This window comes from Bufo bufo, chromosome 2 (assembly GCF_905171765.1).
Source record: "Bufo bufo chromosome 2, aBufBuf1.1, whole genome shotgun sequence".
NCBI classification, from domain to species: domain Eukaryota; kingdom Metazoa; phylum Chordata; class Amphibia; order Anura; family Bufonidae; genus Bufo; species Bufo bufo.
Genome location: NC_053390.1, coordinates 820,382,037 through 820,395,457, shown reverse-complemented (window position 1 = coordinate 820,395,457; position 13,421 = coordinate 820,382,037). Strand labels below are relative to the sequence as shown.

General features: G+C 43.3%; 1 protein-coding gene across 1 annotated transcript in view; it reads right to left on the bottom strand.

Moving 5' to 3' along the window:
• Window positions 1-11,788, bottom strand: part of LOC120991087 (vomeronasal type-2 receptor 26-like) — a 99,195-nt gene extending 87,407 nt beyond the window's left edge. The window contains exon 1 of the mRNA XM_040419977.1: window positions 11,657-11,788. Coding sequence (XP_040275911.1) covers window positions 11,657-11,788 — 132 coding nt within the window. The remainder of the gene's footprint in view (window positions 1-11,656) is intronic.
• Between the last annotated feature and the right edge of the window lie 1,633 nt (window positions 11,789-13,421).

Below are 13,421 nucleotides of genomic sequence, written 5' to 3'. Positions count from 1 at the left end.
ACTATAGATATGCCCAACTTAAACATGCACTCGCATATATGCGAAATAAAATTTCTCAAACACCAATTACGCAATCATTATTAGGCTTTTGTTATGACTCTTACGGGAAAAAAGTCAGGGTTTCACAAATTTACACTAGATTTAGAATGGAATTAAGCACTGTTTTGAAATTTAACTCTGTTGGCAAATGGGAAGCGGACTTAGGGGTAAGCTACCCTCTACGGTGGAAAGGGCATACCAAAATATTAAGAAGGCCTCTCTTTCACGTCAGCACCGGTTGACACAATTTAAAATAATACATCGATTATACCTCACTCCGGGTCTTCTTTCCAAAATGTATGGAAAAAAAGGAACAGAATTCTGCTGTTTGAAATGCCTGTGCCCCGCAGCCGGATATATTTACATGTTGTGGAGCTGTCCGGCTCTAAAAACTTTTTAGCAAAATATACTGCAGGGTATGGAGTTAGTAAGGGAAAATAGTCCCGCTGTAACAATTGAATTCGCCATACTTGGGATAATTCCCCCGGAGCTTAAAATTAGAACACTGAAAAGTGTACAGAGACGCTGGTTGAAGGGACTCTTGGTGGTCAAGGTATTAATTCTTAGGAATAGGGTGATGGATAGGGCCCCCACCCTATCAGAGTGGGAAAGATTAATGCACAGAGTTAAGGAATTGGAGGATATTAAAGTTAAAGGGGAGAAATAATGACCATGGGCGAGTAGAAGTGGCTGGAGTGGTGCTGACAACCCAAAACATCTAGGGACCCCAGGTTAAAATATATTTGCAGATTGGTACAGCTCACAGTACATAAACTAACAGATTGGAACTATGACGGGAGTCGCCCGCCGCACTTGCGACAGCCGTGGCCTGGCCTGGGTGGGTGGGAGCGGGCAGGGGGGGGGGTTTACTGGGTAGGGTTTGTCTATGGAGAGAGGTATATAAGCACTTACTCTGGGTTTCTTTTAAAGGTTTGTTTTGACTGGTAAGTTAAGGTAATATGCCAGAACCTTATTAGCTTGTATACTGTGAAGATTATATACTTGAGGATGAATTTGTATGTGTATTATATTCCTCCTTCCCTTTCTTTTTGTTTTTTGTATTTATAAGAAATAATAAAAAATAAATAATAATAAAAAAAAAAAACAATCACATATGTATGACCTGTTGACCAATAAACAAGTTAGACTACAAAGAACAGTCCTCTTATTTGGAAGACAGGAATGGTTTATGCTGAATGTCAGACTGCACACTGTCTGAACGTGTATGAAGACAGAACAGTATATTTAAGGTGTCTCGAAGGTAGGAGAAGGGGTAAAGTGGGGATCCTTCTAAAATATATTATAATTTGTCATACTATTCTTGGACAAATTTATAAATGGTATGTTTGGAATATTTCCTTGAATGACTGGCAATGGAATTTTGGCAAGTCTAGTACCTCTGGCACCTCCCTTAATTGTGGTAATGATTAAGGTATTGGGATTCCATGGTATAGAATGGTATGCATGGCTGATGATGTTAATAAAGGCCATGTTTAATTTTAATTTATCTGTCTTAAAATTATAAATGTTCCAAAAATAGTCCCTTATTGGGGGTAGATGGTGGTTAACCTCTTCCGGACATAGGGCGTACAGGTACGCCCTGATGTTCCAGTACTTAAGGACATAGGGCGTACCTGTACGTCCTATGTATTTCCGATCACCGCCGCTCGACGGGCTGTGGTCGGAACCCGGTGCCTGCTCAAATCATTGAGCAGGAACCTTAGGTAAATGCGCAGGCGAACGGTGATCGCCGCAAACAGCAGGTCAATTCAGACCTGCGGTTTTCGACTTTTACATGTTGCGGGCGGCGGAGGGCAGCGGTGCCATCGGGTCCCCGTGGGGCTGTAGGGGGGACCCGATAGCATGGAAGGCAGCACGATGACTTCCTGAGGCATCGGCGCTGCCTTCCTGTGACGAGCCTGTGAGATCCAGCCCCCTGGATCTCACAGGACGGAAGCTGTATGAGTAATACACACTGTATTACTTATATAGCCAATGCATTCCAATACAGAAGTATTGGAATGCAATGTAAAGGATTAAACCCCCAAAAGTTGAAGTCGCAAAGTGGGACAAAAAAAGAAAGTGAAAAAAAGTTGAAAAAATAAAGTTTCTTCCCCCAAAAAATGTACGTTTCAAGTAGAAATAAACAAAAGCGTAATTTTGCTCAAATGAAGTTCAAAAAAAATTTGGGAAAAATTTGGGAAAAAAAAAAGTAGACATATTAGGTATTGCCGTGTCCATATCGAATGGCTCTATAAACATATCATATGACCTAACCCCTCAGATGAACACCATAAAAAATAAAATCTGTGCTAAATAAACAATTTTTTTGTCACCTTACATCAAAAAAAATACAACAGCAAGAAATGCGTATTCCCACCAAAATAGTACCAATCTAACCGTCACCTCATCCCACAAAAATTGAGCCCCTACCTAAGATAATCGCCTAAAAACTGAAAAAAACTATGGCTCTCAGAATATGGAGACACTAAAACATGATTTTTTTTGTTTCAAAATGAAATCATTGTGTAAAACTTACATAAATAAAAAAAGTATACATTTTAGTTATCACCGCGTCTGTGACAACCTGGTCTATAAAAATACCACATTATCTAACCTGTCAGATGAATGTTGTAAATAACAAAAAATAAAAACGGTGCCAAAACAGCTATTTCTTGTTACCTTGCATCACAAAAAGTGTAATATAGAGAAACCAAAAATCATATGTTCCCTAAGCTAGTACCAACAAAACTGCCACCCTCTCCCGTAGTTTCTAAAATGGGGTCATTTTTATGGAGTTTCTCCTCTAGGGGTGCATCAGGGAGGCTTCAAATGGGACATGGTGTCAAAAAAACAGTCCAGCAAAATCTGCCTTCCAAAAACTGTATGGCATTCCTTTCCTTCTGCGACCTGCTGTGTGCCCGTACAGCAGTTTATGACCACATATGGGTCATTTCTGTATACTACAGAATCAGGGCCATAAACATTGAGTTTTGTTTGGCTGTGAACCCTTGCTTTGTAACTGGAAAAAAATTCTTAAAATGGAAAATCTGCCAAAAAAGTGAAATTTTTGAAATTGTATCTCTATATTCCATTAATTCTTGTGGAACACCTAAAGGGTTAACAAAGTTTGTAAAATCAGTTTTGAATACCTTGAGGGGTTTAGTTTCGAAAATGGGGTCACTTGTTTGGAGTTTCTACTCTAGGGGTGCATCAGGGGGGCTTCAAATAGGACATGGTGTCAAAAAAACAGTCCAGCAAAATCTGCCTTCCAAAAACCGTATGGCATTCCTTTCCTTCTGCGCCCTGCCGTGTGCCCATTCAGTGGTTTACGACCACATATGGGGTGTTTCTGCAAACTACAGAATCAGAGCCATAAATTTTGAGTTTTGTTTGGCTGTGAACCCTTGCTTTGTAACTGGAAAAAAATTTGTAAAATGGAAAATCTTCCAAAAAAGTGAAATTTTGAAATTGTATCTCTGAATTTCATTAATTCTTGTGGAACACCTAAAGGGTTAATGACGTTTTAAATAACAGTTTTGAATACCTTTAGGGGTGTTGTTTCTAGAATGGGGTCATTTTTGGGTGGTTTCTATTATGTAAGCCTTACAAAGTGACTTCAGACCTAAATTGGTCCTTAAATAGTTGGTTTTTGAAAATGTCGGAGAAATTTCAAGATTTACTTGCAAATGTTTCCAAATTTTTGGCAAATTTGGTATTTTTTTATAAATAAAAATGAAATTTTTTTACTCCATTTTACCAGTGTCATGAAGAACAATATGTGACGAAAAAAACTATATCAAAATGGCCTGGATAAGTCACAGCGTTTTAAAGTTATCACCACAATAAGTGACACTGGTCAGATTTGCAAAAGTTAAACACACACAGCGTTATGGGAAAAAAACAGTGGCTTGTTTGGACCCAGAGTCTAAAAATTATGTCTTAAAGGAGGCAGATCCATGGTACTGTTTATTCTCACAAATGTGTTAATAGCATAAGAAACAGTGCACACACGTCTAAAAATGATGCCTAACCGGGAGAAAGATGCCTGTGTCAGAGGAAACAAAGGCTTTTCCGTGTGTGTAGGAGTTATAGTAGCATGCTGCAAGTATAGAAATAGTAGCAGTAGCAGCATAGCATGAAACAGAGAAGGCCAACAATCTGCTGGTTGTACAAACGCACCAGGTGGATTTATAGTGGGTTGAAATGTTATGAATGAACTGGTGTAATAGTAGACAGTTCTGTTGCTGTAAGTCACTATACTTTTTCAAAATTTATCACGTACCCCTTGCAGGGAGCAAATGTTATTTTCCCAAATGCAGCACAGTTACAGAGGTACTGCCAATGTTGCTGACCACATTGCCCAGTTGCAGTTGGCATGCAGACAGCCACCTGAATATTTGATGCTTGATGCACATTAACAACAGATTAATTGTGTTTCTTCTCTCACTCATGCTTATTAGTACTAAGATAACATGGCAACACACATGATAGGAAGGAGAGGAAGTGGAAGCAATATTTTGCCCTGCTTCTGTCGGGGATGGGAGGATGTTCATTGGCTAGAACATGGTGAAAGAAGCTTTTCAAAGGTGAAAGAAGCTTTTCACACACTTTGAAAGGATATACGGGAGGTTGCATCAACTGTTTCATTCTCTGCAGTTTTGCCTGTGCATAACCTTCAGCATGACAGGAAGATGCACATTAAGGAATTCAATGTATGGCTTGGTGAATGGTGTCTGAACCAAGGGTTTGGCTTTGTGTCTCATGTTAGCTCTTGTTGGAATGGAAAAGAACTGTACAAGAAAGATGGTTTTCATCTTTCTCTCAAGGGAACGAATGTCCTCGGTGAACAGTTCCAATTATTTGCTAAGGAGCATTTAAACTAGGAAAGGGGGGCAAAAGAGTGATAATCCAGCAGTCCAACTGCCCCCCCGGAACAATGCCAGAAGATGCCAGTAGCACAAAGGTTAAGAAATGACAAGCTCAGATTCTTGTCTACAAATGCTTGCAGTTTAGGGAATAAGATCAATGAACTTGAGGCTATAATGGCATCTGAGAATATAGATGTAGTGGCTGTTACTGAGACGTGGTTCAAGGGGAGTAATGACTGGGATATATCAATACCAGGGTTATCTCTATACAGGAAAGACAGAGAAGGCAAGAAGGGGGAGGGGTGGCCCTGTATGTGAAAGATAGCATAAAATCTAATTTGATACAAGTTAGCGAGAACAATTTAGAGTCAGTTTGGGTTACCTTGCAGCTTGATAATCATAAGGTAACTCATGTAGGTGTGATATAGTTATAGATAAAGTTATAAAGTTATAGATTTTAGAAAAACTGACTTTTCTAAAATTAGATTAGTGGTATACGAGTCCCTATCAGATTGGAACAGTTTCATTGGAGTCCAGGAGAAATGGGACTACTTAAAAGTGGCACTATTGAAGGAAACAGGAAATTGCATTAGGCTTGTCAGTAAAAGCAAAAAAAGGAAGAGACCACTGTGGTACTCAGCAGAAGTAGCCAAAATCATTAAAAACAAAAAGATAGCATTTAGGAATTATAAAAAAAAAAAAAAAACGAGGATGATAGACAAATTTATAAGATTAGGCAGAGAGAGACCAAGCAAGTTATAAAAGCTTCTAAAACACAGGCAGAAGATAAATTAGCTCAGTCAGGGAAAAATGGCGATAAGGCATTCTTCAGATACATAAATGAAAAAAGGAAACTAAAACAAGGAATTACCAAATGAAAAACAAAAGAAGGAAGGTATATGGAAGAAGATAAAGAACTAGCTGACTGTCTCAATGAATACTTCTGTTCAGTTTTTACAAAGGAAAATGAAGGAAAAGGACCTCAGTTAGGAAAGAAGACTAATGAATCTTTTGATGCATGTGTCTTTACAGAGGAAGAGGTACTAAGTCAGCTGTCTAAAATTAATACAAATAAGTCACAGGGGCCTGATGGGATACACCCAAAGCTATTAAAAGAGCTCAGCGGTGAACTAGCAAAACCATTAACAGATTTATTTAACCAATCACTGGCAACAGGAGTCGTCCCAGAAGATTGGAAATTAGCAAATGTTGTGCCCATTCACAAGAAAGGTAGTAGGGAGGAATCGGGCAACTATAGGCCAGTAAGCCTGACATCAATAGTGGGGAAATTAATGGAAACCATACTTAAGGAGAGGATTGTGGAACATCTAAAATCCCATGGATTGAAAGATAAAAAACAGCATGGGCTGTAGTTACTCTTGTGCGTTACATTTATCTTTCTTTCTCGAAAAAACAGCATGGGTTTACTTCAGGGAGATCATGTCAAACTAATCTTATTGATTTTTTTGATTGGGTGACTAAAATAATAGATGGAGGAGGTGCAGTAGACATCGCTTATCTAGGCTTTAGTAAGGCTTTTGATACTGTCCCACATAGAAGGCTTATCAATAAATTGCAGTCTTTGGGCTTGGACTCCTATATTGTTGAATGGATTAGGCAGTGGCTGAGGGACAGGCAACAGAGGGTTGTAGTCAATGGAGTATATTCAGACCAAGGTCTTGTTACCAGTGGGGTACGTCAGGGATCTGTTCTGGGACCCATATTGTTTAATATCTTTATCAGCAAAATTGCAGAAGGCCTCGATGGTAAGGTGTGTCTTTTTGCTGATGACACAAAGATTTGTAACAGGGTTGATGTTTCTGGAGGGATACACCAAATGGAAAAGGATTTAGGAAAACTAGAGGAATGGTCAAAAATCTGGCAACTAAAATTTAATGTTGATAAGTGCAAGATAATGCACCTGAGGCGTAAAAACCCAAGAGCAGAATATAAAATCAGTGATACAGTCCTAACCTCAGTATCTGAGGAAAGGGATTTAGGGGTCATTATTTCAGAAGACTTAAAGGTAGGCAGACAATGTCATAGAGCAGCAGGAAATGCTAGCAGAATGCTTGGGTGTATAGGGAGAGGCATTACCAGTAGAAAGAGGGAGGTGCTCATGCCGCTCTACAGAGCACTAGTGAGACCTCATTTGGAGTATTGTGCGCAGTACTGGAGACCATATCTCCAGAAGGATATTGATACTTTGGAGAGAGTTCAGAGAAAAGCTACTAAACTGGTACATGGATTGCAGGATAAAACTTACCAGGAAAGATTAAAGGACCTTAACATGTATAGCTTGGAAGAAAGACGAGACAGAGGGAATATGATAGAAACTTTTAAATACATAAAGGGAATAAACAAGGTAAAAGAGGAGAGAATATTTAAAAGAAGAAAAACTGCTACAAGAGGACATAGTTTTAAATTAGAGGGGCAAAGGTTTAAAAGTAATATAAGGAAGTATTACTTTACTGAGAGAGTAGTGAATGCATGGAATAGCCTTCCTGCAGAAGTGGTAGCTGCAAATAAAGTGAAGGAGTTTAAGCATGCATGGGATAGGCATAAGGCCATCCTTCATATAAGATAGGACCAGGGGCTATCCATAGTACTCAGTATATTGGGCAGACTAGATGGGCCAAATGGTTCTTATCTGCCGACACATTCTATGTTTCTATGTTTCTAGCATCTGGCATATGAACCAGACCAACATAAACGTGCAGGTGTCAATAGGACCTCGCCTTGTGTCAATGGTGGCATGCACCTTGCTCCTCATCTAAAATTGCAACAAGTGGCCCATGTTCTCCATCAAATGAGCGTATAAGGCAGGGACTGTATTTTTGGAGAAAGTGAAGTATCTACCATCTAGGCTGACTACACGCTACTAGTTCAATAAAGACAGCAGAATCCACTAAGTGGTACAGCAGTAATGTCACGAGGGTGTCAAGAGCCACGTCTGACTCCGTTATACCCGGGGTCAGGAAGTCGCAGCGGGTGGCTGCGCGTTCTATGTATAAAGATAGTGCTGGTTCTTAATGGTAGCTTTCTGGGTTTGCCTTGCAACCCTTTTTGGCTCACTCAGGGATCCATAGCTTCTTCTCCTCAGCTGTTTCTTGTCCAGCACTCTTAACCTCCTTATATTCCCCTCTCTCACTTCTCTGGTTGCCAGATATAGAGCTTCCTGCCTGGACTTCCATACTGACCCACTGGAGCTGTGTAGCTGTGTTCCCTGGTTGTTGTTCCAGAACGTTACCCTCCGGATCCCTGTTGGGCCTTTGTGGTCTGCTGTTGTCGCCCACCTGGGATTATATGTTTGTCTGTATTGTCTGTCCTCTCCTTGGTGTTTTCCTTTTAGTGTCAGTGGTGCAGACTAGTGATCCCACCGCCCCGTTCACTACATAGGGCTCATCTTAGGGAAAGCCAGGGTTTAGGCACGTGATCGGCGTACGGGTGAGGAACCCGTCTAGGGACGTCAGGGCAGTCAGGTGCCAGCCTCAAGTTTAGTGAGGGGTCACCACCTTTCCCTCTCCCTTGGACAGGGCCTTCCCATTTCCCTCCCTTTGCGTGACGCCGGTCATTACATTATATCTGGCCCTTATTTTGTGTAGTTAGAGAAAAAAAAAAAAAATCTTTTTCTTTCTACCTACTTAGAATCCAGTATGGATCCAATTGCTGCTTTGTCAAAGCAACTTCAAGGCCTGTCTTTGGAGGTGGCAGGATTGAGGGGGTCGGTTCTCCAGCAACAGCAGCAATTGCAACAGACCGCAAGCCCAGCGGTTGCTACAGGTAACCAGGTTGTTGCGGAACCCAAGGTTGCTCTTCCTGACAGATTTTCTGGGGGAAGGGACAAATTTGTGACGTTCCGTGAGGCCTGTAAATTATATTTTAAGCTGCGCCCTTACTCCTCTGGTAATGAAGAACAGCGGGTGGGGGTTGTTATTTCCCTGCTTCAGGGGGACCCGCAATCCTGGGCGTTCTCTTTACCTACTGATTCCCAGGCTCTCCGGTCAGTGGATGAAGTAGATGCGTCAGAGGTGGGAGTGGGAGCTGTGCTGTCTCAGGGTCCGTCTCCTGGCAAATGGCGTCCTTGTGCTTTCTTTTCTAAAAAACTATCTGCAGCAGAGAAGAACTATGATATTGGCAATAGGGAACTATTAGCTATTAAACTAGCGTTTGAAGAATGGCGTCACTTTTTAGAGGGGGCAATCCACCCCGTCACTGTGATTACGGACCACAAAAACCTTCTGTACCTCGAATCAGCTAAGCGTCTCACCCCTAGACAAGCTAGGTGGTCGCTATTTTTTACTAGGTTTAACTTTGTTATTACCTATCGTCCTGGGGCAAAAAATAGCAAGGCAGACGCATTATCTCGTAGTTTCCCTGGAGGGGGTAATGTTAGTGATCCGGTACCCATTCTACAAAGAGCAGTGGTTGTCTCTGCGGTACACTCTGTTCTGGAGGAGAAGGTGTTAGAGGCCCAGGGGGACGCCCCGGTCTCTTGCCCCTCAGAGAAATTGTTTGTACCGTTAAACCTGCGTCTCAAATTATTGAAGGAACATCATAATTCGGCACTTGCGGGGCACCCGGGTAGTAAAGCAACCTTGGAGCTATTGTCTTGTCGTTTTTGGTTTCCAAGGTTGCGTCAGGATGTAATGGATTTTGTGTCTTCTTGTTCTACTTGTGCACGCGCGAAAGTCTCTCATACACGTCCTGCAGGGTCTTTATTGCCACTTGTCATTCCCAATAGGCCATGGACACATCTGTCAATGGATTTTATCACTGACTTACCTTTGTCTGCGTGTAAAACAGTTATCTTGGTAGTAGTGGACAGGTTTAGCAAAATGGTACACTTCATTGCGTTACCCGCACTACCTAATGCTAAGACTCTTGCTCAGGTATTCATCAGTGAAATTGTGAAGCTTCACGGGGTCCCTTCCGATGTTGTTTCGGATCGGGGAACCCAGTTTATTTCTAAATTTTGGAAAGCTTTTTGTTCCCGTTTGGGGGTACACTTGTCCTTTTCCTCAGCTTTCCATCCTCAGTCGAATGGACAGACTGAGCGTACCAACCAAAACCTTGAGACATATCTAAGATGTTTTGTGTCTGAAAACCAAGAGGTGTGGTCATCATATTTACCGTTAGCCGAGTTTGCCATAAATAATCACCGTCAGGAATCTACTGGTAAGTCACCATTTCTTGGTGCATATGGTTTTCATCCCCAATTCTGTACTTTCAAAGAGGGGGGGTCTTCTGGGGTTCCCGAAGAGGAACGGTTTTCGTCATCTCTTTCATCTGTATGGCAAAAAGTGCAAGCTAATTTGAAAAATATGGGAGGAAAATATAAATGCATGGCTGATAAAAAACGGTCGCCAGGTCCGGACCTAGGAGTGAATGACTGTGTGGTTATCTACTAGGAATATTAAATTAAAGGTTCCCTCTTGAAAACTGGGTCCTAGGTTTATTGGTCCTTACAAAATAGTAGCCATCATTAACCCAGTGGCTTTTCGCCTGGAGCTACCTCAGACTTTTAAAATTCATAACGTCTTCCATAAGTCGTTACTCAAAAAGTATGTTCCACTTCTAGAACCATCACCGCTGCCACCCCCTCCTGTTATTGTTGGATGGTAATCTAGAGTTTCAAATATCTGGTGCATTGGAGGGGTTACGTTCCCGAGGAAAGAATGTGGGTTCCAGCGTCTGAGGTAAACGCCGACAGGTTAGTTTGGGTTTTTCATGCCCTCATCCTGAGAGACCTAGTCCTGAGTGTCCGGAGGCCCCTCGTGGAAGGGGAGGTACTGTCACGAGGGTGTCAAGAGCCACGTCTGACTCCGTTATACCCGGGGTCAGAAAGTCGCAGCGGGCGGCTGCGCGTTCTATGTATAAAGATAGTGCTGGTTCTTAATGGTAGCTTTCTGGGTTTGCCTTGCAACCCTTTTTGGCTCACTCAGGGATCCGTAGCTTCTTCTCCTCAGCTGTTTCTTGTCCAGCACTCCTAACCTCCTTATATTCCCCTCTCCCACTTCTCTGGTTGCCAGATATAGAGCTTCCTGCCTGGACTTCAATACTGACCCACTGGAGCTGTGTAGCTGTGTTCCCTGGTTGTTGTTCCAGAACGTTACCCTCAGGATCCCTGTTGGGCCTTTGTGGTCGCCCACCTGGGATTATATGTTTGTCTGTATTGTCTGTCCTCTCTTTGGTGTTTTCCTTTTAGTGTCAGTGGTGCGGACTAGTGATCCCACCGCCCCGTTCACTACACAGGGCTCATCTTAGGGAAAGCCAGGGTTTAGGCATGTGATCGGCGTACGGGTGAGGAACCCGTCTAGGGACGTCAGGGAAGTCAGGTGCCAGCCTCAAGGTGAGTCAGGGGTCACCACCTTTCCCTCTTCCTTGGACAGGGCCTTCCCATTTCCCTCCCTTTGCGTGACGCCGGTCATTACAAGTAATTGCACATACAGTATCTTGACCAGGTGAGAGTTAAGCTGTGAGATGGAGAAACAGCTCTCATTTTGCGAACACTGTTTGTGTAAATAAAATTAAATGATCTGGACTGACATTATGTCGTTTGGCCACAAGATGCCGCTGTTTTCTTAAACCCAGCTAACAGAATGCATATTTCCATATTCATGAGAGGTGGAGTTACCAAAAGCCTGGAGAGGAAGAGATAGAGCATCCATCTTAGAGGAAGCTCAGACTGAGGAACTGTGTGAGCAGAGGATCCGACAACATCCAGGTGTGGGAGCATCCCTCACCAGTGACCTGAGCTGCTGCTTAGTGAAGCTGATTGTTTGTGAGACCCTGATCCAGTCCAGAAGAACAAGGACTTCTTCCAGGAACGCTGATGAGAGTTGAGGAGCAAAGCAACATAAGCTGCGGTACCACATGCTTATTGGAGAAGCTTTTGTTTGGTTCACAGTCACCAGCGTATGCAGAGCAGACCTGGGTCAGAAAGACTGATTGTGCATTCAACTCATTACAGTGTTGGCACCGAGAATATTAGAGACTGAGACTAGGCCTGTAGTTTGTTAGTTAGGGTTTCTGTTTGTGTCAGGCCACAAGTGTTGCTGGCTGTTCATTGCAAAGACTCCACAATTTAAAGTGATGTTTCACACTGGAGAGCTGATAAACTTCCCAGCTCAGTGTGCGCCAGTTCAAGGCCAACTTACCCCAACACCGCTGGAACAACGGCCCCAGTGCGACAGATACAACTTTTTCCTGCCATGCCTGCCGCAGTAGGGTACATCCTTGTGGGGGTGCTATTGCATCATCGGCCAAAATTTGACGGTAAAAACATGACGTTGCAGGACTGGACTAACCTAACCCCCGAGCTGTAGGCAGAGGTTGCATTGGGGGCTCTAGAGTATGACGTCAGACGGACAGTGAAGGTAAGGCATGAATCCGAGAGAGACACCCTAGAGAAAGTATTCTCCCTGCTGCAGGGAGCCCAGGGAGGACATGCTAAAGTAGTGCAGTTGTGGAGCCACTTCCTCAACCAACGATAGTGAGAGGGCGACACCCTAATGTGGTACTACAAAGCCGTACAGAAGACGTTAAATGAAATACAGCGGAGAGACCCAGAGGCCATGGAAGCCTTGCGGGAGATGGATCGGCTACTACGAAACCAGTCCCTTGCTATTGTGAAGGATTGAAGTGTGCCTATACGCTGCCTGAGTGTTAAAGACTGAGAGTTAACCGTGCCTGAGAATACCTTGCTGGCCAAAGGGTATGTGTCTGAGGGAGACATCCTACGACTAAGGAGATTCATGCTGCAACCAGAAGAGAGATCAGCCTGGACATATACTGTAAAGGTCCATCAAAGGGAGACCCCGACAGCGGGGTGGAATGGCCGAGTGATCATGGCCCGGATGGGGGTGGACTGCAAAACTCTGACTCCAGGACAACAGAAGTTGCTGGAAGATAAACTTTGGGAATTTCAGGAGGCATTCTCGATATATGATGAGGACTTCGGCTGTGCTGCCACCGTTGAGCACACAATCCCCACCGGCGATGCTGTGCCTATCAGGGAAGGTTGCCGACAAATTCCGCCCCCAAAATGTACCAGGAGGTTAAGGAGATGGTGGCCAGCATTTTGGAAAATCGGGTGATCCAGGAGAGTCAAATTCCCTGGGCTGCTCCAGTGGTCTTGGTGCAGAAAAAAGATGGGAGTCTCCGGTTCTGTGTGGATTATCAGAAGCTGAATGCCCAGACTGTCCGGGATGCCTACCACCTTCCACAGATTGAGGAGTCGTTGTCCACCCTGAGTCATGTGAAGTTCTTTTTCGACTCTTCATATGGCCAGCGGGAATTGGCAGGTACCGGTGGCCAAGAAGGTCAAAGGGAAGACGGCCTTCATCCTACCTATGGGACTCTTTGAGTTCAAGATGCCTTTCAGTCTGTCCAATGTCCTTTAAACATTTCATCTGCTGATGGAGCACTGTCTGTGGGACCTCAACTTTGAGTCAGTATTGATATACGTGGATGACATAGTAGTGTTTAGGGCCTCCTTTGAGGATCACC